Consider the following 27,352-nt stretch of genomic DNA (forward strand, 5'->3'; position numbering starts at 1 on the left):
CATATTCATGCATTAGAATTGGTTTAATTTGCATTTATTGATGTTACTAAATTAATTATGGCTAGATATGAGTGAATTGGTGGTGGAATTGAGAGGTAAAGCTGTGGTTGAGTGTTGAATTGTCCGTTGGCTTGAGGTAAGTGTTTGGTCTAACCTTGACTTGAGGGACTAGGGATCTGCGACTTGCTTTTTATGTGAAATATCATGTGTGTGGCGTATAGGTGTGGTGACAAGTACCTATGCGCCACCAAATTACTTGTTTAGCCCGTTTCTTTTCCCGTTTCCCCTTATATTTTTCTTTCCTGCCTTAATTGCTACTTGATCATAAATGTTTCCATGTCTAATTGCTTCATGTTAACTGTTGTTCTCTTTATTGAATTATTTAATTGTTTTATGTTAATTGTTGATGTTCCCGTTGAGGTATTAATGATTTTGTAGCTTCATTTTATTACCCCGTTGGCTTATATGAATTCATTGATGCCTTATGGTGCACATTGGTTGGTCTCGCTGATTTGTTTTCATGAGTGAAGTTTCATAATCGTAGTGATATTCCATTGTGTAGTTTGAAGTATAAGAATTGTGAAAATTGAGTTAACTTGTGAAACACCTTGTATTTATTCTTTGTGATTGGTGTTGATACATACATATGTTGGGATCGGGTTGCGCGCCACAACAGGAGGAATAAGGGAGAATTGTGATTGTCTGGTGGGATTGCACGCTGCAACAAGGAGTAATAAGGGTGGACATGTGGGATCGAGTTGCGCGCCGCAACATGAGGCACAAGGGTGATATGTGTTGAGGAGTAATAAGGGAGGACAAGTGGGATCGTGTTGTGTGCCGTAACAAGGAGGAATAAGGGAGAATATTGATATTGTTATTGTAGGAATATTGATACCGTTATTGTTTATATGGTGGGATCGGGATGCACGCCGCATCAGTTATGGTTTTTGGCATTAATTTCTGTTGAAGTCTATTATTGAATATTGGAAACTCCCTAAGGATTGGTTATAGCTCGATACTAGTAGAATGGTTGAGTCTTGTGTTTCTTTAATGCAAGTCCTGGTTATTTTTCACTCTATACCTCTGTTCTGTTATTTTAGACTGTTGCAGTATATATATATATATATATATATATATATATATTGTTATGCCCCGCCGTAGCCTCGTCACTACTTCGTCGAGGTTAGGCTCGGCACTTACCAGTACATGGGGTCGGTTGTACTGATACTACACTCTGTATTTTTTGTGCAGATCCCAGTGCTGGACCATACGAACCATAGTTTGTGGTTGCTGCCTTCAGTCCAGTAGAGACCCGAGGTAGTCCTGCAGGCGTTCGTAGGCCTTGGCGTCCCCTTTTATCATGTTTCCTTTCTGTTTTATCTATTTTCGAGACAGATGTGTATTTCTTTGTTCAGACTATTATTGTAGTATTCGTAGATGATCTGTGAGATTCTGACACCAGTTCTGGTTGGATGTTACTTTGGTTTTCGTTATTGTGTAAAGTTAAGATTTTAAATTATTTTCTTCCGCATTTGTTTCACTGGTTTATTTTGTTAAGTCTTAAATATTTGAAAGATAAAGGAAAAAGGTAGGATATTTTGAAACATTGGCTTGCCTAGCGAGTACAATGTTAGGCGCCATCACGGTCTTGACGGTGGGAAATTCGGGTCGTGACATAAATATATTAAATGGCAATAAATGTAAATAGAGAGAATGATTCACCCAAATATTGAGTGAGGTGGACGATTCTTCTCTCTGACAATGATGTAAGACAAACAAACGTGGGAATATAAGGGGCTTTCTCGGATCTGATGCGGGAAAGTCTGAGATGCACAACAAATCGAATCTTTATGGAAAGACAATGTTTGTAATCTACTTGAGAGTCCACTTTTCATGAGAGAACTTATCATATACAATATTACATACCCTGTTCTTTTCTCTCTATTCTCCTTTATATGAGACATATCCCTTACCTAACTGAAAGTACAAGTCCAGAGAATATTCTGTGGAATATTCCCCTAAAATATCATACTACTAAATTAGCCGTTAGGGCCGATCTGAGTATTCGACCTCGACCCTAGCTACTCAGCTCACCAATAGGTTCCTTCCATCTTGAGCACGATGTTTGATCGAAAATTGTTGAGTTTTTCATTAAACTAATTAAAGATGAAGTAAATGATGAATCTTAGTTAAATATAATAAATTCTAGATCTAATATTGAGGCGTGTCGACTGTACGGATAATGTCTAAGGATAGTGAACATCAGATATGAGCTCAATGATTATCAATGAATGCTACAATAATATAAACATGCAATAAATGTAGACAATGGCAATAAATGTGATAAGAGGGAGTTTATCACCCAAAGATTATGTGACTTGGATGATTCTCCCATCTGACAGCAATGTGGAAGGGTGGGATACGAAAATGGATAATGGATCCTCAGATCTAACAAACAGAAAGTGAATAATATATGTTGAGTTCCGTAGTCAGTGAGTAAGACAATAGTTGTATATTCTTCTTTTTTAACTCTTTACAAAAGTGTTCTTCTCATCAAAGGTCCAGATCCCCTTTTTGTTCTCTATCTCTTCCTATTTATAAGGGATATTTCCCAGAAACCCTAAAAAGTACAAAATAAGGAATATCCAAAGGAATATTCCTTGTGTCCATATCTGGACCTATCCTACCGTTATTTCTTCACTTTAGCTGCCCGTCCTTGGCATCAGCCCTCTTGAGAACGGCTTCCGGCTATTACACTGCGGTCGATCCCGTCCTTGGTCCCGTTTATTTATTACTACCAAGTCGCCAAATTTAGACCAATTCACACGACCTCGGCCTAATCGGCTCGTAGCAATCCTCTCTTGGGCAAGATTCCCTTGGTTTAACCCATACAATTAGGGCTGGGCATAATTTGGTAAATACCGAATTACCGTACCAAAATCAAAAATTTTGGTATTTGGTATACGGTATTTTGGTATTTGGTATGGTATTTGGTTTAACTTTTAAAAAAATTGGTATTAGGTATGGTATTTGGTATTTTAAGATAAAATATCGAAATACCGATACCGTACCGTAATATATATTATATTACACAAATCACATATTATCAATTATAACATAAATATAAAAATCTAAAATTTTACTTTCCTTTATTCTCAAAGTTCATCAATTAACTCTAAACAAGTAACAAGACATTTCTAATGATCAAATATTCTTTCATATACAATTTTCTCTATTTGGGTCGATATTTGCTAGTTTTGGACAAAATTTTTATCAACAAACATTTTCAGTTTTGTATTTTTGAGTACTTTAATTAAGAATATTAGAGTGTATGACTCTATGCACTAGTTAGTATTCAAACCGAATAAACCGAAGTTACCGAATCGAATAAACCGAAACCGAAAGGAGAAAAACCGAACCATACCGAATTTAATTAGGTATGGATGTATAGGATTTTAAGAAATCGAATACCGAAAATACCGAACCGAAATATCTAAATACCGTACCGTACCAACCGACGAATACCCCTACATACAATATAATCAACTGCTTTCTCATCCTACCTTTTTAGTAATTCCTTCCACCATGAGTCAAATTGGGATAGAGGGTATAGAAAGAAAGCATGGGAAATTCTGTGCTTGCTGATAGAAGAGAGCAAATATCTGGCCGAATTAATTAAAGTGGTCATAAGCTGATTGAATACTTACTACGGTTATAAGAAGAAGAAGAAAAAAACAGGAAATTTGTTGCCAGTTTTGACTTGTGGGTTTGGTTCATTGGTTGGATGAGAAAAAAAAGCAATCAATACAGTATTTGAGTCTTTCTTGTGGGACCTCCACCATTCACGGCATTGATTTGTTTACTAAAAAGACTGTAACATTCATGTCCCCTTTATGTAGTTTATTTAGCACAGGACTCGATTCACATTATTATTTAAACACACTTTGGCTGAATCACTTTATTAATTAGTTCACATATTATAAAGTTTGTGGAACATTATATACATAATCGGAAGTATGACATTTTAGTGCACCCATTGCCTATGTATTTTCCGGATAGTGCTCCTTTCTTTATCTTTTTCAACATAATGGAACAAGGAAATGCGATGTTTCCATAATTTGATGATTCTTTCCTCTATGATTAAGTTGCGAAACAAATTATGAAAAATGATACTAAATGTGAGTCGAATTCTTTCGTTGAAAAAAGATAAATGATATACGCGGAGTGTGCTAATGCAATATGGATGGAGAGAAACATGAGAATCTTTGAGAAGAGAGTCGCTGAACGGCAAAGCATCACACGAGAGGTTGTATACATTTGCAACATCATAGCTTCAGATGGAATAAGGAAACTAGTCCAAAGTTTCATGATGTAAAGTTTTGCTTTCCTTGTTATTGTTTTTTTTTTTCCTTAGAAGTAGCCGAGCTCAGAGGGAGTATGTTTAGATGAGGAGACTCTAGAGATCTGTTTCTTTTTCCTTTGATTAGCTAATTGAGCTATAGTTGTGCTAAAGTTTTGTATTGTTCTAAAAACCTCTGGTGATTAATAAAATTAGTAGTTACCAAAAAAAGAATTTTAACTAGTTAAAGAATTTCTTCTAATTATTCTGGATCAAGTCGACTATATTCTAGAAAAAATATAGAGTTTTACTTTTATCGATTGAATGCTACATGTCTAGTCATGCTTATGGGTCGAAAATATATTATACGAAATGATTTGAAAAAGAAATATCTGGACGATTAGAATATCAATTTCATCAAAATTTTCATATTAAATTTCAAAAACTAAATCATTTTTCAATAAATAAGAGATGATTTAGTATAAGTTATACTTCTATTTATCGTATAAGTCATCTCAATTTCAATATTCTCAAAGAATCAAAAAGTAGAGGAATAGGTTGGATGGTAGACCCCAGAACATCTAAATCTTGTCAAGTGTATGCCTAAAGTATGTGGTAAACTCAACTACTTAAGTGTTATTACTGACAATGGAATGAAGATTTCAACATAAAGTGCCACTAGAAATGTTTATTAATTACTCTTCCCGTCTCAAGTTATCTGTCGTGATTACTAAAGATAGCTATCTTAAATTATTTGTCATTTTAGAAGTTCAAAATTCTACCTTTAATAGTAATTGTTCTTGAAGATAGAGATATTACATAAATAGAGTATATATTCAATGAATAGAAATTATATCTTAAGACAAAAATAATGATAAAATAGCCAAAACTCCATTTAATTAATATTTTTTCCAAGGGTCGCGTGAAAAAAAATGCGACAGATAATTTGAAACCGAGGACTACTACTAATTATTCTATTAGAAATTCTGTGGACGCCTTCACTTCTGCACGCCAAAATTCCAATCTAGTCAACTAATCTATTACATTACTAGCTTTTCCCTAATGGATTGAAACCTCAAAGATTATGACAAGAAATAACCAAAAGAAATATGGAGACATGATTTCCATTTTCTTCAAAGCTTAGTACCTATGTATCACAATAATAAATACCTTGAAAAATAAAATTAATCTGATTCCGAAAATACAAACACAATATTTTCTGCAGTTAAAAAATAATAGTCCCTTTTGCTACATTTTATGCGGCACTTTTTTCATATATATATATATATATATATATATATATATATATATATATATATATATATAAACAAAAAATTAAATTTAAACTTTTTATTTTTCCTTGATAACATGCTTTTATAGCCACATAAATTCTGTAACATGTCTAAGACAAACTTTTATATAAATTATACTTTCTTTGTTAAATTGTGTCCAATTAATACAGTCCAACATTTATTGAAAAAATTTCAGGGAAACCCGCAATCGATGCCCTTCGGTTGCGCATTGGGTAACCTGCTCGTTGTGCAATAGTTCGCAAATCACACAGGAGATATAAATTGCACTAGGCAAGCCCGGTGCTACGTGCTCTAACCGAAAAGATTACTAGTGAGAAAAATTTATCTCAAATCTCCTAAGTAATATAGTCCTACATTGAAATGCAAGAAGTAAAGGTAATTCAAGCAAAGCAGAGAAGAAAAGGTCAGGGACAATTCGCTGCACTAAGCTTCAGTTATACATGGGTTTCGAGGAAGAGCCGAATCCTGTATTTCTGCAAGAGATTATTTCACGACTTGAACCCATCATATGTCAGTAACTTTACCAGTTACGTCAAAGTTTCCTTTAACCAAAGTAGAGAAGAAGAGGGTCAAATGCTAATTTACCTATAAAAAATATTGAGGGCAAGATCAGTACAGTAGACAAGAGACGACATGATCCACTAAACAAAAGCAAGCAAACGTTGTAGTAATGATTAGAAAGAGGAATTTTGGGTTTTGCAAGAATGGCCACATTTCTTTTTTCTGCTTCCTAAACCAGTACACATTCTAATAATATTCTCTCAAAACCCTCTCTCCCACCTTTTGAATTTCTAATTTCTAAGACGTGCTCGCCTTGATGCACGGCTGTCCCCATCTTCTTCACCATTTCTGTTGCTTTGCCATTATCAATCCTCTCAAATAACCCACAAATCATCTAACACAATAATTTTTTGTCCTTTTCCTTTGGTTTAGTCAAATTCTTGGTACCAACCAAATTTGGTCTCTTTCATTGAATGGCCCTATTTATTTCCCCATTTCTCTTTTAACAAACTCATGTTGTTCAATGTGCAACTTGGTGTCGGTTTCATAGCTCTACTAGCTTAAATATAATTTCCAGGTTAGGTTCTTTGTTACTTTTTTTAGTTCTGCTTTGTGGGGTTTGCTTGATTTGGTTGCTCAGAAAATGTAAGAAAGATTTTCAAATTTGGCCATGTGACCACTTCTTTAATTTTTTGCAAGTTTTTATATCTTGTAGTTTTATGGGGTTCTCATTTTAACTCAAAATTTGCAGCTTTTTCATGCTTCTTACTTTTTTGAAGTGTCTATTACATTGGGTGCTGATATGTGTGAGTTTGTTCTGAACAATTGAGAGCGTAATTGTTAAGTTTCAGACAAAGACTGACTTTTTTGAAGTTCCAGGGATCAAAATTTAATGATTTAATTATTCTAGGTTAGTTGTAGAGATAATGTAAAATTATCCTGACATAAATGTTTCTTGATTTTCTTATTGTATCTGTCTGGTGTGAACTGTTGGCTTGTTTTTGATTGATTCATTAGCTGCTTTTTAGGACTGTAGTAGTATATGTTTTTCTGAAATGAAATGAATCATTGGATCCTATCTTAACTAACTAATAGTTGCAGAAGTGAATTTAAAGGATGTATTAGCAAACAATTAATAGCTTTTTTGCAACGTTTTTCGTTCTTTCTTTTAAACGTTGCCGTCATGGTTGTTACAGGATAAGAACTGGTTACCAATTACTCAATGGAGACACTAAATTCACCAGCTACAATGACTTTTCCGAGAGAGCCGGCCAACTTTGATGAGGTTTCTATGCATCAAAGCATGCTATTTTCTGATAGTCTTACGGTAACCTCCTCTCTTCCTCAGCTGAAAATTGGTATTTTTCTTTAAATAGGATCTTGGATATATGGAAGCTAATGCCTCTTGGTCGAGATAACGGTAGAAATGACTACGTTTAGTTTTCATCCCTAACATTTGATTCCAATGTTTTAGAATTTGGAAGCTGTATATATGCCTATTTTACTGAATTTCTATCTCTGATTGAAACTAGCTAGTTGGTCATTTTAGATCTTGAAGAAAGAAACTAAAGAGTGGTACAGAATATGGATTATTCTTAAATACTTTCATTGCTGACTTGGTATTTAAATTTTTTGCTATATATCTTGGTCTTATATGTTTCTGAAATTCATGCTCTTCTTGCATTTTCTTTCTTCAGGATTTGAAGAATCTGAGAAAACAACTTTACTCAGCAGCTGAATATTTTGAATTGTCTTATTCTAATGACGAGCAAAAAGAAGTGTGGGTTATCTGTCGACTTGCTGGAAAGCTCAATTTGATTTTTCCATGTCTTTTTTCGTATTGCTTCTGACATGCTTCTCTTCATACAGTGTGGTAAATACATTGAAAGATTATGCCATTAAAGCCCTTGTGAACACTGTGGATCATTTGGGCTCTGTGACATATAAGGTCAGTGATCTCTTGGATGAAAAAGTTGATGAAGTTTCTGGAACAGAGCTGCGTCTATCTTGCATTGAGCAGGTAATAACCTGCTTTTTTTTCCGGATATCAAAACTTTGTGAATATCGTCGTTAAAAGAATTCTGATAGGATAAACCATGGTGCTTTGCACGAAAAAGTGACCACTATGTAAAAACATATGTGTGACTAATCCTCTTTCTAATGTCATATATTCAACTGTTTCTTTGAAAAGTACCTTTTTGCCTTTAATTATGTTCTTGTTCGCTCTTCCCTCCTCCTGACTGCACAAACGTATGCAGATATTATAACAACAACACTTCTTATAGATAGAACGCCATAATTGAAGTAAAGATACTTATCGAGTTCCATTTGGTAGAAGGAATGTAGTTCACTGATAATCGTTGTAAAGACTGCAAGATGCTAACACCCTGTAAAGAGCCAATGCTTAGACATATCAAATGCTTGGCAGTTGGTGCTGTGCAACTTTCTTATATTTTGTGTCCGAAGATTTCTGTGTCTAGTTAATGTTTTGTAAGTGAAGTGAATGCACACACACTTTCATCAAGAAGATTATACACAAAACCAAACAGCGAAGCTAGCTACGAGTCTTTTATGCTGTGATATATCGTTATGGTGTGATCCTAATTCATTAGGCTTTCTTTGAGAATTTAAGAATTGGATACAGGTGATCAGGATTTAGTTAATTTTTTTTCCGGCTTATTTCTTCTTTGGCTGGCGCGGACCTAATTTGGATGTAGAGTTGGAACTCAACTGTCAGAATGACTTAGACCCAGCATATGGGTGTAGATATATGCCTATTTGATCTTGTTGCTCTACTAAATGGATCAAGAAGTTGAGCACTACATTCTTGACCTGAACAGTCACAGTGTCTGGGCAATCTCCAACCCTAATCCCCCCCCCCCCCCCCAAAACCGGCAGCCCTAAAGCAGTTTTCTGGTACTGAGACAAATGATTACAGTCTGCTCGAAAATTACAGATCGGCAGTCTTGTTGATCCTCCCTTAGGTTACTATCTTTGTACTTGATAGTGAGAATGTGAGTTGTGATATCTCGGCTCTTAGTCGTTTTACCTGGTTTTCTTGTAGAGACTAAAAACATGCCAGGAGTACATTGATCATGAGGGCCTATCACAGCAGTCATTGGTTATTCATACTCCCAAGTATCACAAGCGATATATATTACCAGGTAATTATGATTACATCTCATGAGTATATCTTTCAAATCTGTTCCTGAAAGCAGTATTTGTCACTCTCAATTCTGAGAATTTGGAACATTCAGCTATTTTTGAAAATTACCTTTCAGTTGGGGAGACAGTGCATGGCGCTAATCTCACCAAGTTAAAGTACCAAGGATGTAGTCTTGACGATGAAGATAATTGGAATCAATTTAGAAATGGTAGTATATTATGCTTTTTGCCTTCAGTGTTTGAGTTTCCACTAAGATTCTTTGTGAAAAATGAAATGACCTGAGCGGGTCTCTTTTCATGTAGCTGTGCGAGCAACCATTAGAGAAACTCCACCATCTGCAGCTGGGTAAATTTTTCTTGCTGTTTATCTTATCCATCTCCTATTATGTTTTACTATTCATGACCATGCAAAGATTTATATACTGCAGGAAAGGATACTCTCCGGCACCTTCTCCACGACTTCTCCAGCAATATGGAAAATTTTCATTCTCCGGGACAACACCAAAAAAGGAATTAGGTATCTTCCCGTCATTTTCTTGCATTACAATACTTAATGCTTATAATTTTCCACCTTCTCTTTCTCAGCGGTGCTTGTAATTAATTTGTTTTCTTCTTCTTGTTGTACCTTTGTGCGCTAATGTACCAGCAGACAAGCGAACAGTTTCACCACATCGGTTTCCTCTTTTACGAACTGCATCACTTGCTAGTCGACCTACTACCCCCAAAAGTTCTAGGCCAACCACGCCAAATAAAAGTCGATCTACTACTCCAAACCCCTCCAATGGGAGACGGGTAATTACTTGGTCTTTTATATTTTACATTTGTTTAATATGTTAATATTCAGGTCTAGTCTTGATAAGTTTTGAAGTGCTCTGGTAACATTGTGCTCCTCCAACCTGCTCCGCGAGTTGTCTTGTTCGTAGTTGATTTTCATGTTTTTTAACTGTTAAATTGTGTTTTAGCAGTACCCTGCAAAATCGGCTTCAATGCGGCTTCATGCGGACGATATAAACACAAAAGACGCCGAGCAGCACGCCAGCAAAAGTAAACGTCTGCTTAAATCTTTGCTCAGCCGACGCAAATCAAAGAAAGATGAAACACTATATACATACATAGATGAGTATTAACAGTACAGGTTCAAAGAAGCCGAAAAGGTGGTGTGATAGCACTTGCAGCAGGAAACCAGGAAAATGCTTTATTGTTATTGCACTAGTGCTTACTCTTCTCCAATTGTATACGGAAAACCGGGGACATGCGGCGTTGTTATTACACTGCTTACCTTTCCTCAATTGTATATTAAATTTTGGCAATGTATTGGCAGTTTGTAAACCCTATTATAAGCAATTGATTAGTTGTTGTCTTGGTCATGGTCTTGAAAGATTATAAAGTGATATAGCAAGGATTTTACGGACCGATTGGATAAAATCTGAGTTGAAGTTGAAAAAAAAAATTTATTTGAAGTTGAAGCTGAAAAAAAGAAATTGTGGATGTTAGAAGTTGAAGTTGTGTTTCGATATTTGTAGTTTTTTGGAATAAAATTTTTGTAAAAGTTGAAGATATGAAAAACTTCACTGGAAGGTGACAAACTAGCCTATCCATTGTCGCTCTCCGTCATTTTTGCAACCGTTATCCTCTATAACATCCATAATAGATTTAATATATGTGATGAACTCTCCTAATATTCTAAATATATACTAATTATAAACGAGAGCCAACGCTATAACCATTTGAAAGTATTTTCATTGAAGAAGACAGAAGCATCAACTTTACCACATAATTCTCAATTTTATATAAAAATAATGTATCTGCAATTTTTTATTAGTCAAAAACATCCTTAGCATTGTGAATGCCTTTTTTCTTTTTTTTCTGTGCCCTTTGAATCACTGAAAATATACTTAATGAAATTCTTGTGCAACTTTTGAAGTATAAGGAATACAAATATCATCTGAACTTTACTTTAAGAAAGAGGGTATACATATACTTTCACGAGATTTTGAGCTGCAAGAGGTTGCTTGAGCATCTTTGTTAATGCCAAAATCAAGTGCTACTCCGTTGGCTTCTTGTAGTTTCAGAGAAGTACATGATAAAGATCAACAGATAAGATAATCTGAAAATTTAGATTATTAGTGGGGAATATCCCACATTCAATTACAACAGCAAATGGCTTTCTCTCTATGGCACAGTGAATAAAATAAACAATGTTCAACAATATTTAGTAGAGGTCTCTATTCCTTCTTTGGACCAAATTCTTCAATAGTCTTTGTTGCGAGTGTGAGTACATCTACGAATGCACTAAACGATGCACGAAGAAATCTTGCTTCAACAGCCTCAAAATGCCTGTAAAGCAAGCGTCAAGAGAAGTTTCAGTAAGCTATATGATGCAGAATTTTACAAGGAAATAGCAAGTGCATTAGTAGAAACCTATGTTGCGCGGACTCTCCAAAATGCTGCAGCACTCATACTGGATCCTCCAAAAATACACTATTTTTGAAGGATCCAACACTAGCAGCGACATTTTTGGAGAGTTCGAGCAACATAGGTAGAAACAAGTGCTCACACTGAAAGCTTCCCGTTAGATACAGATATATGCCTCTTCACTTTATCTGGCTGCAACTGCAATTTTTAATTGTACAGAGTTGAAGCACTAGTTGGTTTGGAAGATATGCTATAACGCATAAAAAACTCAAGAATCATTTTACCTCTTTATCAACAGCCAACGCAGTATAGACAATGTCAACATTTTCTTCAGATCCAAGATCTACTTCTAAGTTGCTGCAAAAAGTACGCCTCATAAAGTTAGATAAGAAGAAACAACATCACTCCTTTTCATCGGAATACAATTAAAAGTGCATTAACATAGAGTAAATCTCATTATTTCTAGTGACTAGATGTCAAAAGTTTACTACTCTGTTCTTCAGTTCAGATTCTTTTTGAGAAAGGTAACATGTATATTCATCAGCACCAAGTTGGTACCGGCAGTCATATTTACAATTACAAAAGGACTTGTTCATCTTACAAGGCTTCAAAAAATTCAAAAAAGAAGTCTACATCATCTACCATTCAGTTCAGATTCTTCAGAAAGATATATTCTTAGCATATCCATCTTCTGAAAGGCTTTTAAAGAAGTAGAAAGGGTCCAAAAGGAATGGATAAGAAAAAGGAAGAGCGGAACAAGGACTGTAAACAAATTCAGAGGACTAACTTAGTAGTCAAACAATGGGATACGGAAATTATGTATCTTAGAAAGAAGCAAGTCCGAGCAAGTACATACATTATACGAAAGCTCCACGTCCAATGAAATAGATTTAGAATCGCATATGGTCCATAAACCACTTTACAAAGCATTAGATACCTCTACGAAAAATGAAGACACAATTCTCCACTAAAAGCTGGTGAACTTGTGTGAAATTAGAATTAGACAAATGCAAATTTTGACAATAGTGGCCAACCACTTTTTTTCTAGAGGTCAGGATAGACATGAAGAAAAATATCAGCTGCATTAGATTGTTATATGAAGCTTAGACTTCATTCCAATAGTGTTGATGCAAAACTATTATACACTACGGGAGACATCTGAGTGACATTACTTGTTGATAGTGCGACATGTTTCCTTTAATAAGACCAGTATATTATTCATATATGCAATATATATACTCTGTTTCCTCCATCCTCTGAAAAAAGAAACACAGATAGTTCAGCCATGCCCCATTACCTGAAAACCAGGTACCCCTCCCCCCCCAAAAAAAAAAGTTAGAAGAAAACAGCAGAAAAGGAGAAACCTTTCTAACAAGGAACAAATAAAACCATAAGGGTATGTTCAAATGAGTGGCTAAACCAAGAAAAACTGGCAAAGAGCATAAATATCTCCTTTTAATATACATAATAGGTAAACTAAGATTTATTTGTTGGTGGTAAGAGGAACTATAGTATAAAGAGAGAAGAGAAACTACCAGCTGAAGTCCCATTGAGCCGCCACACCATCCATCACTTCCTGGACACCAAAGTAATTGAAGAGATGAATATTGTTGACCAATTAGGGTTTTGGAATTTTGGGGGTTTTAGGGAAAAAAAGTACAAGTTCAGAAATCCTACCCGGGAAATGGATTACAAAATTTCTTATACTAGGGCTTAAAAGATTTTCGTTGCGAATTACTTTAGGCCCGGTTTTTTTTTTTTTTTAAGATTAAGACATTTGAATCTGAATGCACGTCTGAATATTAAGATTGTTTGTTTTTCAACATATGAATACGTAATATATATATATATATATACAATTAAAAAAAAGTGATTAAATATTACATCAATTAGTGAAAATATAAACTTGAACAAAAAAGTTATTATTTGAGATAAAATTGAAATATTATAAGATATAAATTAATATTTTAACAATTGGATCTTACATAAAATATTAACTTTTGATTTCAATTTCAAAAATTAATATTTTATGTAAGATCCAATTGTTAAACTATTTGAACTATAAATGAATATTATATATAATAACATCAATTGTAGTAACGAAATGTAACCAAAAAAATATTTTGAACGTAAAGTATTCATACAAGATATATGACTTTTAGCTTCATTTAGTAATATTATTATTTATATTATCAAGTGTTAATTCAAATTAGTAAGATGTTAGCCATATGTTTGCAATGCATTATCTTGGATCTTGATGTAAAAAACTTTATTTGCTAATACAAAGATTTGAGTAGTTTAATTCGAAGTTCTAGAATATTTCTTATGTTAAAAAGTAAATATTCTTTGTTTTTTTAAAACCTTTTTTACACGGATTTTATACTTTTTTCTACAAAGTTCAGAATTGTCTAAGTCAAAATATTATTATGTATTTTACAACACTTTTTGGGGCCTCAAAAATACTAAAGCGAAGGCTTTACTAGCCTCACCCTTGAGCCACCCATGAAGATAAGTTGTATATTTCTAAGCAAATAATCTGTTTGAAGATTGCAAAGATGTAGTAAATGGTATGATCTTAAACACAAAATAGGAAAAAAATTGAGGAAGTAAAGAAGCTATTCTTGAATAAACAAAAGAAAGCATGGTTTAATTATAAAACATGTAACATATGACGAATAATTCAAGAGCAATAGCACATAAATATTCAGAAAGCACTGAAATATAAATCTTACTTATGTATACATTATCCGAATTCTAGCCAAATATGAAACTATAGCGGCTCTAATTTCAACAACACAGAACTTCATTATCCGAATTCTAGCCATAGCAAAGTTTCTTAATTTTGGACGAGCTTCATAAACACCAATTACGATTTATATTTCAAAAAACTAGAGAAATTGAATTTCAGTCACTAATATGCAATTCTTGAAGAAAACAAAAGAACGTTCAAAAGGGACTATGTGAATTTGCAAAAGAGAAAAAAACATTGCTAACAATTTAGAACACGTCCCAATTAAGATTTACGATTTAGAGAATCGGGATGTCAACAAAATCAAGAAAAATTACAGAAAATTCAGAGATTCAATCAAAAACAAAATATCCAAAAGTGAGAACAAGACACAAATAAGAGGCAGGCAAAACCTTCTAGTTTAGCACCTTCTCAATCGTATTTTAAAAGGGGTTTTCTTAAACCCTAAACTCGAAACTGAAATTTACCATTAGAAAAGTGGAAACAAGATGGAGAATTTCAAGTATAATTTTCAAAATCTTACCCAGAAAAAGATTCGGCGGCTGCGAGAGAGACGTGAAGGATGAAATTTGTTTTGGGTTTAGAAGAAATAGCCTGATGTCAAGAGAGAGAAAAAAGAGGCGTGTATTTTCGGTATTTTTAACCTCTCAACGGAATTAAGACTCAATTAAATCAGACCCAATCAGACCTATGCAGACTTTTTAAAAATAAAAAAACAAATATACTTAATGGGCTGATCTGGTTCATTCAGATGCAGACCCAGTCCAAACAAATGAGGCCTAAGAATATGTTTAGTTAATTTTGTCGTTTTTAATGGGTTATTATTCTAGTTTGGAAAAATGTTCGTTAGATAAAACAGTAGTACTATGCTTACTGTATATATTCTCATTATGCAAAACCTTGTAACCTGTACCTTTTAGTGTATAATATTAGTTTTAGTATACGCACTTTACGCGTATACCCTGTCACAATAATTGTTTTTTTAAATGTGACCGCATTAGTATCATATTAAAAATTTTGCTTGAGTTATAAAATAAAAATGAGATATGCTAATGCAGATAAATATATTATGAATTTTTAACTGGCGATTTTTTTACTTTGATATAATCTAAGTGTAAGATATAAATTAAAAATGTATAAGATATATAGCTCGACCTAAATTGGAAATATTAATCGTAATTACAGTTTTATCGAATACAGTACTAAATTTTATTTTAGATAAAATTTATTCTAACATAGTAAAGAATCAACGACTATTTTATTTTTGGACCTTCATGCTCGTTGAACCATTAGATTTATTTATATAAATAAAAAATTATTTATTTTTAAAATTCATCATAAAAGTAAAATTATTTGTTAAATTGACAGTTGAGTACTTGAATTTGTTTTCATAAGAAAGACTATTGACAGGGAAAGAAATTGATTATAGTATACTATTACGAACCAAATATACTAAAATAAAAACTAGAAACAATAAGCATAAAAGAGCAGTAAATGTATTCTAAATTAAATGAGTTGTAATTAATTAAACCTTTTTTTTCCAACAAATGACATCTCTTTATGTTTTTATATATTAAGTTATTTTGTAAAATATTAACTAAACATTAGTCATTTTTAGACATTATGGGTGTGTTTTGTACGAAGGAAAATGTTTTCCAATTTTTCCATGTTTGGTTGGCTTAAATGTTTTGGAAATCAAAAGAAGGGAAAACATTTTCCAAAGCTCCTTCTCAACCTTCCCCACCCTCACCAACCCACCCCACCCCCTCTCCAAAAAAAGTTTTTTTTTTTTTCAAATTTCAGTTTTTTCGTTACCACCCACCCTACTACCCCTCCACCGCCCCCCCCCCGTCACCCCTGCTAAAAAAAATAAGTTTTTTTTACCTTACAGTTTTTTTTTTTTGCAATTTCAAATTTCTGTTTTTTTATTTTTCTGCACCACCCCAGCACCCACCCCCACCTGCCCCCCCAACCCCCCTCGCACTAAAAAAAAAATTACTCACTTTTGTAATTTAAATTTCTATTTTTTGTTTGTTTTACTGCCCCCCCAGCCCCTGCCCCCACCCCCTGCCCCTGCCCCCTGCCCCTCCAACCCCCCCCTCCCCCCGACAAAAAAATTTTAAATATATTTTTCAGTTTTAATTTTATTAATTATCGGTTTAAAGGCTCAAAATTTTACAAGTTTCAAAATCATGAGTTTGGAGGTTTATGTGTTTGGAAGTTTACGGGTTTAGAAATTATAAAGTTTACGGGTTCGAAATTCTGCAATTTTGAAAGTTTATGAAATTTGTGGGTCCGTAAGGTTGTTGGTTTGAAGGTTTATGGTTTCATGTTTATTATATCTAAATTATTTATGAATACTCTTGAGAAGTCATTTTCCTTAATTTGCGTACCAAACACCGAAAAATAAATAAAATTACTACTTGTTTTCCAAGAAAATATTTTCTTGGAAAATATTTTCCATGGAAAATATTCGTTATACCAAACACACCCTATATCATTACTTGTCAATTTTTCTTATGAGCTATATATGATCAACCTCTCCATTCTCAAATCTCTAAAAGACCTTTAGCAACAAAAAAACAAACAAACAAAAAGAAAACTCTAAAAGACCAAAACAATCCACTTTATAACTCTAAAGAACAAAAAAAATTACTTTATTTTTTTTGACAAATCTTTAAAGAATCATGATAAAATATTTTCGTGTTATTTGTTTGTATTTAGTATAAAGTCATATAAATAACAATAACTTTTATAACTTATACTTTTTTCAATAGTTTTTATTTTATCACTCAAATATATCATTTAACTATTATTTAAAATTATATACTCATAGATATGAACACGTATAAAAACCAATGCTTTTGACATTTCTATCTTCTCATAAGTCCGCTCATACTATTATGTTACTAATTTCAAGATACGTGCGTTGCGCGTGAACCTTGACTCAAGAAAACAAATTTTTTAAAAGATCACATAATATTATTTTAAAATTTATATTTAAGTATAAAATGAAAGTTAATGGAAAAATTATAAAATTATGAAACTGATAATTGTTGCTTCTATGTGGCTAATTATGTAAATAATTACTACTAAGAATTATATAGCAAATAGGAGTAGAATATTATTCATAATCTAAGATTAATCAATGAGATATGAAGAAATTATTATGTCACGACCCAAAATCCACTAAGGTCGTGATGGCGCCGGACACCACTGTCGGGCAAGCCAACACCAAGAAGTTAATTGAATTCTCATTTTAGTATTTATTGAAATCATTCCTTTTATACATTAAACAATAAATAATGAAATTCATTGAAATAAGATGATGTCTTTAACAAACTTAATATTTAATAATCCCATAATCATCCCAGAACCCGGTATCACAAGTGCATGAGCTATTTCTAGGAAATCAAATGAAGTGCAATAATTGTCCGGAATACAAATTGGACAGAAGGTAAATACTATACATTGAAAGAGACTATGCCGGCTGCGGGTCGCCTCGAGAGATGCAGCTCACCTAAGTCTCCGTATCATCCATGCTGCTACGCCCATTGGGCCGCTATGGGTATGTGCCTGTGCAACAAAAATGCACAACAAGTGTAACATGAGTACAAAAAAACAACATGTACTCAGTAAGTATCCCGTCTAATCTCGAAGAAGTAGAGACGAGAGGTCGACTTCGATACTTACTAGTGGTCCAATAATAATATGCCAACAATATAGTAAATCGAGGATTTTTATAAAAAATAATTGTAACTCAATAGCATGAAGCAAGTAAACAATTCTCTTATTCATAGGAGAATTTCCAAATTCGTTTTCATCATTTATACATTTATTCTCAATCCGGGGAAGCAATATCCTCATTTATAAATATCAAGGCAACCAATACAAGCATGCGCAAATCATGCCGAGGATGTACGGCCCGATCCAACAATATTTAAAATGTGCACTGCCAGAGGGTCGAATGGCGCGAACCATAGATGCATCTATTACCCCGCTCGCGAATCATACATGCGACGCGGTCAAATATAAATAAACAATCACCCCGCTCGTGAATCATACATGCGACGCAGGTACACATAGAAACACGCATTCAAACAGTCAATCAAGACTTCATCAGGGAAAAACAATTACCCAAAGAAATAGCAATTCTCTTTAACGGTCAAGAAAATGATGTTTAATTCCTTTAGAAAATTATTTACCAATTCAATATGATTTAAGCATTTTAAATCGACAACAATATTCCAAATATTACAAGTAGAGCATGCTTTTAGGTCCTAGACTACCCGGACTTACACATAATAGTAGCTACGCACGGACTCTCGTCACTTTGTGCGTACGTAGCCCCCACAAATAGGAGCACATATCCAATTAATTCACGGGGACAATTCCCTCTTACAAAGTTAGAAAGGAGACTCACCTCGCTCTGAAGTTCCAAAACCGGCTTTCAAACCCTTCCGACGACTTAAATCGATGCACAACGCTCCAAAACTAGCCAATAAATGAGAAAATCCATAAACATATGCTCTAATACTCACATAATTCAATTTAGATAAATTCCTAACTCCGTTCGAAAAGTTGACAAAATCGCCCTCGGGCCCACGTGCCCGGATTCCAAAAAAAAATTCACAAAATCCGACAACCCATTCCGATACGAGTTCAACCATACCAATTCTATTAAATTCCAATAACAACTTGACCTCCAAATCTTGAATTTTCGTTCTTGAAAAGTTTTTCAAAAATCTTGATTTTCCCATTTAAATCCGAAATAAATGATGAAAATAAACATGGATTTATGAAATACAAACATATTCGTGTATAGGACACTTACTTGAGTCGAAATCATAAAGAACACCTCAAAATCGCCCAAGAACCGAGCTCCAAAAATTCTCAAAACGAAATAAAAAGTCACTGATTTTCGATGCCTTATGTTTCTGTCATTTCCGCTTCTGCGGATTGAATTGCGCGCTTGCGGAGTCGCTTCTGCGACAAAAGCGTCGCTTCTGCGATCAACAATGGACAGTCCAACGCTCGCACCTGCGCAAGCATTTTCCGCTTCGCGCAAAGTTCCTGCTTCTGCAGGTTCTTTGTACGCTGCTGCGATGCCTTCCCCAGCCATGGCCAATTTTGCTTCTGTGAGGAGCTGCTTCATTTCTTCGGGGTTGCTTTTGCGAGCCAAAAACGCTGCTGCAAAGTCCCACGGTGTACTGCCCAGCAGCCATGATCTTCCTCATTTCTCATTATTATCTCGTAAGCTTAGTGTAAAGCATCTCTATTTATTTTTCATAGTAGAGCCTAAATATTGACGTTTTATTCTCAAATTTGCAGTTGTATATCAGTTTACTCAACAAAAATCTTCTAGCATGTAAACTTGTCCTGACACCAACATGTGTAATTAAAATAGAAGTGTCTAAGAAATTTCGCACCTGCGTTCCAGTGATCGCACCTGCGATGTCGCAGGTGCGCAAACTTGTCCGCTTCTGCGATGAGCTGCCACCCTTCATGATCTCGCTTCTGCGATGCTCATCTCGCTTCTGCGAGGTCACACCTGCGCCCATAATTACGCAGGTGCGATTCTAACAGCTGCTGCCCAGAAAACAGCAGCAATTTCAGCAGCTACCTCGGTCCGAAATTTATTCCGTTAACCTTCCGAAGTTCATCCGAGGCCCTCGGGACTTTAACAAAACATACCAACATGTCCCAAAATGCAATACGAACTTAGTCGAGGCTTTAAACCACGTTAAACAACACTAAAATTTCGAATCGCGCCATGAATCGAATTATGAGTTTTCAAATCTTTCAACTTCTATATTTTGCGCCGAAACATATCGAAACATTCCAGAATGACTTCAAATTTTGCACGCAAGTCATAAATGGCGTAACGAAGCTGTTCCAATTTTCGGAATCGAAATCCGACCTCGTTATCAAAATTTCAACCTTCGGTCGAATTTTTTCCAAAATCTCATATTTTCCAACTTTCGCCAAAATGCGTCGAATTGTCCTACGGACTTCCAAATTCAAATCCGAACATACGTCTAAGTCCGAAATCACCATACGAAGCTATTTACATCATCAAATCTCCATTCCGAGGTCGTTTGCTCAAAAGTCAACTCTCCGGTCAACTCTTTTTATTTAAGCTTCAAAATGAGAATTTTTTCTTTCCAAATCAACTCCGAACTTCCAAAAATTTAATTCCGACCATGCATACAATTCATAATGCCTGAAGTGAAGCTGCTCATGGCCTCAAACCGCCGAAGAACGCGCTAAAGCTCAAAATGACCGGTCGGGTCGTTACATTCTCTCCCACTTAAACATACGTTCGTCCTCGAACGTGCTAAGAACTGCGCTGGAGTTGCCCGAAATCACTATTTAACACCTCGAGCACCTACCCGTGCTACCACAACTCACCGGGGCACCCTAGCTCGATCAATCTGAAGATATCCTTTTTCACTTAAGCAAATAAGCCTTAGAGCCCAATTCCAACATCTGGAATTCTCTGCCAGGCCTGTTTCAACATACGCTCACCATATCAATAACTACACGCAACACCAAAACATGACTGCATACCTTAGCCGAATTCGCACCTTGCACCACTTTACTCACAGGACCACAATATATAACATTCTCTAATCAAATTAGTCAAAATTCCACGAATATGGTGCTCCCAATGCACTTCATGATACATATATAAGTCTTGCTCTAACTCTTATAATACCGCCACAATGGAATAGATGTGTAGAAATTCATAACCAACTGCCGAATCAACAATTCATTGGGTCTATACTCCTGACAAGAATCATCACCTCATTCTGAACCAAATAATGGTCTTAGCTCCTTAATATACTTCATATAATCAGATTGCACTGATCCTAAATCCAATGATCTCGTCTCACCCAGTACAAACTGCTCAGGCAATAAGCCACCCAGACGTGACCAAAAGTCTCATATGATGCCACAATGCGCCAATTGTAACGACCCGACCGGTCGTTTTGAGTTCTAGCGCTCCGTTCAGCAGCCCGAGGCCATGAGCAGCTTCATTTCAGGTATTATGACTTGTACGCGTGGTCGGAATTGAATTTCGGGAAGTCCAGAGTTGATTTGGGAAGAGAATTCTCATTTCGGAAGCTTAAAGTTGAAAGAATGAACTAGGATTGGAATCTTGAGTAAATGACCTCGGATCGGGATTTGAAGGTTCCAGCAAGTTCGTATGATGATTTCGGACTTGGGCGTATGCCCGGATCGGGTTTTGGATAACCCGGGAGCGCTTTGGCGCCTATTGTGGAAGTTAGCATTTTAGAAGAAATTTCATAAGTTTGGCTTGAAGTGCATTTCAGTGTTATCGATGTCCGTTTGGGGTTCCGAAACTGTAAATAGCTCCGTATGGTGATTATGGAGTTGGGAGCGCGATCGGAAGTGAATTCGGAGGTCCGTAGGTCATTTTGGAGCCATTTGGCTAAAAATAGAAATTTGAAGGTTTTTGAGAAGTTTGACCGAGAGTTTGACTTTTTGATATCGGGGTCAGAATCCAATTCCGGAAGTTGGAGTAGGTCCGTAATATCGAATGTGACTTGTGTGCAAAATTTGAGATCAATCGGACGTGATTTGATAGGTTTCGACATCGAATGTAGAAGTTTGAAATTTCAAAGTTCATAAAGCTTGAATTGGAGTGTGAATCATGGTTTTAGTGTTGTTTGATATGATTTGAGGCCCCGAGCAAGTCCGTAATGTGTTATGGGACTGGTTTGTCTGATTGGACGGGGCCCCGGAGGCCTCGGGTGTGTTTCGGGGTGGTTTCGGATCGATTTCGGAATTTTAAAAACTGCAGAAAATCTGCTGCAGCTGTTGTTTGGACAGAAATGGTGCAATCGAGGAGGCTACTTTGGAAGCTTATGTCTCGAAATCTATAAGTATTCTGAAAATTTGCAAAACATGAAAGTTGTATCCCTTGCATTATAGTTTCCACACAAAGAAACCGTTCATCATTTGGATATTTGTACAGAAAGTTATGGTCGACTGAATGAAGGCTAGTAAAGCTGTCTTGCAATTTCCCAGAAATTTCTGATGCGAGGAGCCTATTTTGGAAGCTTATATCTAGAAATCTATAAGGAATCCGAAAATGTGCAAAACACAAAAGTTGTAGCTCTTGCATTCTACTTTTCAGAACATTAAACTGTTCATCATTTTGACATTCGTAAGGAAGTTCTGATTAATTGAATAAGGGCTAGTAAAGCTGTTTTAGTGGACTTTTAGTGACGACTTTTAGCGACGAAAATGGCCTTTAGTGACGGATGGGCAGAAGCATTTAATCACAAAGATCAGTCACTTTGCCATTTCGTTTTGGAATTTTTGGAGCTCAGTTCTTGGGCGATTTTGGGCGATTTTTGGAGCTTTTAAAGAGGGGGTTCCGTCATTTATCATAAGGTAAGTAATTTATGCTAGTTTTGAATTAAATACAAGGTTTATACATGGATTTGTGCATGGAAATTGGTAGAAAACTTGGGGTTTGAGGAAAAACCTAGAAAATTAGTATTCTTGAATTTTGACCACGATTTTGAGTATGGAATTAAGAGAAAATCATAGATTTGAGTTCGTGAGTTCATGGGTAAACTTTATCTTCGAAAAATTTCGGATTCCGGGCACGTGGGCCCGAGGGCATTTTTGTCAACTTTTCATTCGGGGTTAGAAATTATTACAAATTGGGTTATAAAGCTTAATTGAGCATATATTAATGGATTTGTATAATCATTGGCTAGTTTTGGAGCATTGTGTGTTGGTGCAAGTCTTCGGAGGAATGTAGAATGCCGGTTATGAGTCTTCGGAGCGAGGTGAGTCTCCTTTCTAACCTTGTAAGAGGGAATTGTCCCCATAGGTGAGTCAATTGGTTATGTGCTCCTATTTGTGGGGGTTACGTACGCACGAGGTGACGAGAGTCCGTGCGTAGATACTATTATGCTATTGTCCGGGTAGTTAGGACCCAAAAGCATGTTATACTTGGATTATTTGTAAGCCCTATGGTAGCTTAAATTGCTTAAATCACATGGAATTTGTAAATGAATTTCTAAAGGGATTAAACTTTACTTCTTAAAAAATTTGTTAAAAGATAATTTGATATATTTTGATAAATATTCCCTGATAAGTTCTTACTTGATTGATTGAGCATGTATCTCTCTGTGTACCTGCGTCGCATGTATGATTCGCGAGCAGGGTATGTGTTTATTTTATGTTGACCGTGTCGCAGATTATTTCGCGAGCGGGGTAATAGATGCATCTATAGGCGCGCCGTCGACCCTCGGCAAGTGCACATTTCTTTTCTATTGGACCGGGCCGTCGCCTCGGCATGATTTGCGCATGATATTTTTATATATATTGATGCACGTGAAATTTTAAATGATGATATTGCCCTTCATGGCTTGATGTAAATTGATAAGATAAAGAAAGGTAAGCCTTGAAAATCCTTTATTATTTGTTGAAGGTGTATTGCTTGTTTTCCAGCTTTGTGAGTTAGTACTGCCTTATAAAATCCTTGATTTCCTCACACATTTAGTATATTATTATTGGACCTCTAGTAAGTGTCAAAGTTGACCATCTCGTCTCTACTTCTTCGAGATTAGGCGGGATACTCATTGAGTACACGTTGATTACGTACTCATACTACACTTCTGTGCATTTTTGTTGCACAGGTGTATATGCCTCTAGCGGCCTACTGGGCGTAGCAGCGCGGATGATTCTGGGACTAGGTGAGCTGCATTGTTCGAGGCGACTCGCAGCTAGTGTAGTTCCTTTCAGCATTTTTATATTTATTCCCTGTCCACTGTATTTCGGACAGATGTTGTATTTTATTTTCCTTATCAATAGATGCTCATGCACTTGTGACACCGGGTTCTGGGATGGTTTTTTGAAAGATGTGTACTAATAGTTATTACTTAATTTGAATTGAAGTAGAGATTGTTTTAATTATGAAAAATGGAAGGAAAAATCCTAGATTTTCAAAGGTATTAAAAGAGAATTTAATTGATAATTTAGTTGGCTTGCCTGACAGAGGTGTCCGGCGCCACCACGACCCTTAGTGGATTTTGGGTCGTGACACCAATGGGCTACCAACTCGAACGCGATACAAAAGGAAAACGAACTCTTAAAAGGAAATCCAATTACCCCGCTCGCGAATCATACATGCGACGCGGTCAACATAATTAAACAAGCACCCCGCTCGCGAATCATACATGCGACACGGGCACACAGCTAATAGGAGTTTTCCCCAGAAAAATAGGAAACAAAACGCATAAAAACAGATATAGGGAACTGTACTCGACATCACACTGTTGCGGCGTGCAACCCGATCCAAACAACATACCCATGGCGGCGTGCCACCCGATCCACACATAAAATTCACATAAGGAGATACACACCGAGCTAGATTTCTCATTACAACAAAATACCGAATATCGGTCACAAGCACGCTAAGTGCATAATACCATCCCTGGGGAGACATATAGCACCATAGGCTACAAAACTCAAGCACAACTGAGGTGCGATAAACGATCTGAATCTTGAGAGCCATCCTGCTCATATAACATCATCTCTACGCAGAACCTCAACACATAAGAAAATTCACCAAGCCGTCTCACAACTCATACGGCGCAATATATCATTACATAAAATGGCTGACGACGAAATAGTACCCCGACTACTCTTCCATAAGGAGCGCATTGCTGAAATGAACACATCTGGCCTGATATAGAGCCCATATTCACATTTAGATCCATCCACAGACCTCAAGCTGATTCCGATCACACTGAACTAGGCTAATAACCTTTCAAAGGTCCATAATAACTCCCCTTTTCCTCATAACACACGAGAACTATCATCATGACCGGAGTAATCCTCCACAGTCCACAACCCAATAAACCGAGTGCCCTCCAGGCATCAATTCTCAATTTAATGACATTACCACAATCTTCATATTTGGTTTAACTCTTCAATCAATCAAGTGACTACATGCCACACTTATACAACCTTCCCGTGGGGCACACTCCCACAACCTTCCGTAACAGATAACAAGTCTGTGCATCCAAACCACCGGCCGCACTAACGCTGAAAAATGATCAAGAATCCTTAACCAGGATTAGCAAAGCCTTTTTCACAAAGCACCGATCTCAGGTGATGCTGAAGACAATACCGACTTACTTTAAACATCGAAACTCTCTTCCTGCTCATCCGAGCCCGTGACATCCTTGTCAACACCAAACTGCAACCCTGACCCTCACTTCAAATTCCACACCACTTACTGCACCTAAGATGCCAATATACGATAGAACACGATTTTTATCATAACTCCGGAACCACTAATACATTAACACTACATCATATAAAAACTTTTCACTTAACTCATTTCAGGAGAACCATCACAATACGCAGGTGAAATCTCATAACCGTAGAATATGCCATCTTCAAGTAGTGGTCTAATCCACCATAGCCCTTCCAGGATCCGCCTACACATAACAGGCCATAACACTAGAATACTTCCGAATAAAATCAATTACGGCGGCCGATAAGCCTCAAAGGTGCCGTCACAAATCACATGCATAACTTGATTACGCTGAGGGAACTGATCTCTACCACCAATATGCCAATTCAACTATGGCTAACCAATCTATCTTCGTCCAATTTACCCTTTATTGCCTTTGAAATAATAATAACACCATTCAACACATAGCACACTCCATCCGCACTCATCTCGAGTGACCCTGAATCATGAGACCATGCTGTCTCAAATCCCACGAACCGTTTCATACCTCCCTTGTGCGCACATTCGCATCCTCAATTGGTATGCCCATTCTGATAATCCCTCTAAGAATCCGAAGTATTTTCTTATTCTCCTCCCAAATGCTACACTGCAAGTAAAAACATCATAGAACATTCTGGGCCTCTTCTCATAAGCTGCTACAAAAGCTTGATTCTTAACCATACCTATAGGCTCGAAATCATTACGCACCACACTTTAACTTTTGAATTCACTAGGACCGTTGCTCAGAGCCACCCGCTCTGACTTGGCCCCGAATATAATCAACTCCATGAATCTTCTAGCACATGAACACCCTCTCGGCGAAGCACTCGACAGAATCACTTTCCTTGAAACCCACATCTATACAAGGCATAAATCCTGAATCCTTCCCCAAATCTGAACATGAGCCAATAAGGCCAACCGTAGCACACATTTAACAATTCCTTTGCTCAAATGACTACTTATGTTCTTTCCCTTAGCTGAAATAACTCACCAATATGCTGGTAACCCTAAACCTTACAAATAGACGACCATGCAATCCAACCGTAGGCGGTGGGACTCTCCCATTTAGCTTGCATCCACTATTACACAACTCTAGAATTCACCAGGATTCCTTATCTCTTATTGACATAACCTTGCGCAATCAACAGCCAAAATTCTCGGAATCTTTCTGTAAAACCCTTTTTTATAGCCTGAATCATTAACCACATTCGCACAACCGATCTCTTTGCTGTATGACCAATAGAATTCTTCGCAGAAGCTTCGCCAACCATGCGACCGCCGATCTGCTCACTGGAGATAACCCACCTGTGGAATTTATGTGCCGACATCTTCCAACGCTGCTGCACCGGGTACAATCACTACGACATCACTAACCCATCCTGAGTCCGAGCTCACTCTCTAGATGCACAAGTCCATTCACCCTCGTGGACATCAACTAAATGCAACATCCTTCCAATTCAAAGTTATGTTGTATCCTTCTTCATATCAAGCAACTCCTTTCTGATGCACCCAATTTCCCCTCGTATGACAGCCAATATTTCAAATCGAGCTCGCAGACCCAGTCACTGACAACCGTGAATCCC

At 36.2% G+C, this 27,352-nt stretch overlaps 2 protein-coding genes across 6 annotated transcripts; one reads left to right on the forward strand and one right to left on the reverse strand.

Annotated features, from left to right (window-relative positions):
* LOC109230924 (protein ABIL3) lies at positions 6,214–10,875 on the forward strand. Of its 5 annotated transcripts, none has more exons than XM_019396412.1 (10): positions 6,214–6,730; positions 7,350–7,480; positions 7,851–7,933; positions 8,023–8,173; positions 9,218–9,317; positions 9,435–9,527; positions 9,622–9,664; positions 9,747–9,835; positions 9,965–10,110; positions 10,281–10,875. In XM_019396412.1, the coding sequence occupies exons 2-10, from the start codon at positions 7,376–7,378 to the stop codon at positions 10,443–10,445; spliced, it is 975 nt and encodes a 324-aa protein (XP_019251957.1). In that variant the 5' UTR covers positions 6,214–6,730; positions 7,350–7,375; the 3' UTR covers positions 10,446–10,875. The 5 variants fall into 5 exon arrangements, with proteins under 5 accessions (XP_019251957.1, XP_019251959.1, XP_019251960.1 ...); XM_019396414.1 differs by having other exon boundaries at positions 10,284–10,875; XM_019396415.1 differs by having other exon boundaries at positions 9,968–10,110.
* Positions 11,260–15,143, reverse strand: LOC109230925. Its single transcript, XM_019396417.1, has 5 exons — positions 15,006–15,143; positions 13,269–13,309; positions 12,018–12,090; positions 11,876–11,931; positions 11,260–11,655 (listed from the first exon to the last, which is right to left on the reverse strand). The coding sequence occupies exons 2-5, from the start codon at positions 13,301–13,303 to the stop codon at positions 11,544–11,546; spliced, it is 276 nt and encodes a 91-aa protein (XP_019251962.1). The 5' UTR covers positions 13,304–13,309; positions 15,006–15,143; the 3' UTR covers positions 11,260–11,543.

The sequence above is a fragment of the Nicotiana attenuata genome, chromosome 8, assembly GCF_001879085.1.
Source record: "Nicotiana attenuata strain UT chromosome 8, NIATTr2, whole genome shotgun sequence".
In the NCBI taxonomy this organism is placed as follows: domain Eukaryota; kingdom Viridiplantae; phylum Streptophyta; class Magnoliopsida; order Solanales; family Solanaceae; genus Nicotiana; species Nicotiana attenuata.

Excerpts from the sequence above, each read along its gene's own strand:
- LOC109230924 (XM_019396412.1), top strand. The coding sequence starts at position 7,376 with ATGGAGACACTAAATTCACCAGCTACAATGACTTTTCCGAGAGAGCCG. Across the intron at positions 8,174-9,217 it reads GTCTATCTTGCATTGAGCAG|AGACTAAAAACATGCCAGGA; the intron begins GTAATAACCTGC and ends GTTTTCTTGTAG. Across the intron at positions 9,836-9,964 it reads AACACCAAAAAAGGAATTAG|CAGACAAGCGAACAGTTTCA; the intron begins GTATCTTCCCGT and ends CTAATGTACCAG.
- LOC109230925 (XM_019396417.1), bottom strand. The coding sequence starts at position 13,303 with ATGGATGGTGTGGCGGCTCAATGGGACTTCAGCTG. Across the intron at positions 11,932-12,017 it reads CGTTGGCTGTTGATAAAGAG|TTGCAGCCAGATAAAGTGAA; the intron begins GTAAAATGATTC and ends TAAAAATTGCAG. Across the intron at positions 11,656-11,875 it reads TCTAACGGGAAGCTTTCAGT|GCATTTTGAGGCTGTTGAAG; the intron begins GTGAGCACTTGT and ends CTTGCTTTACAG.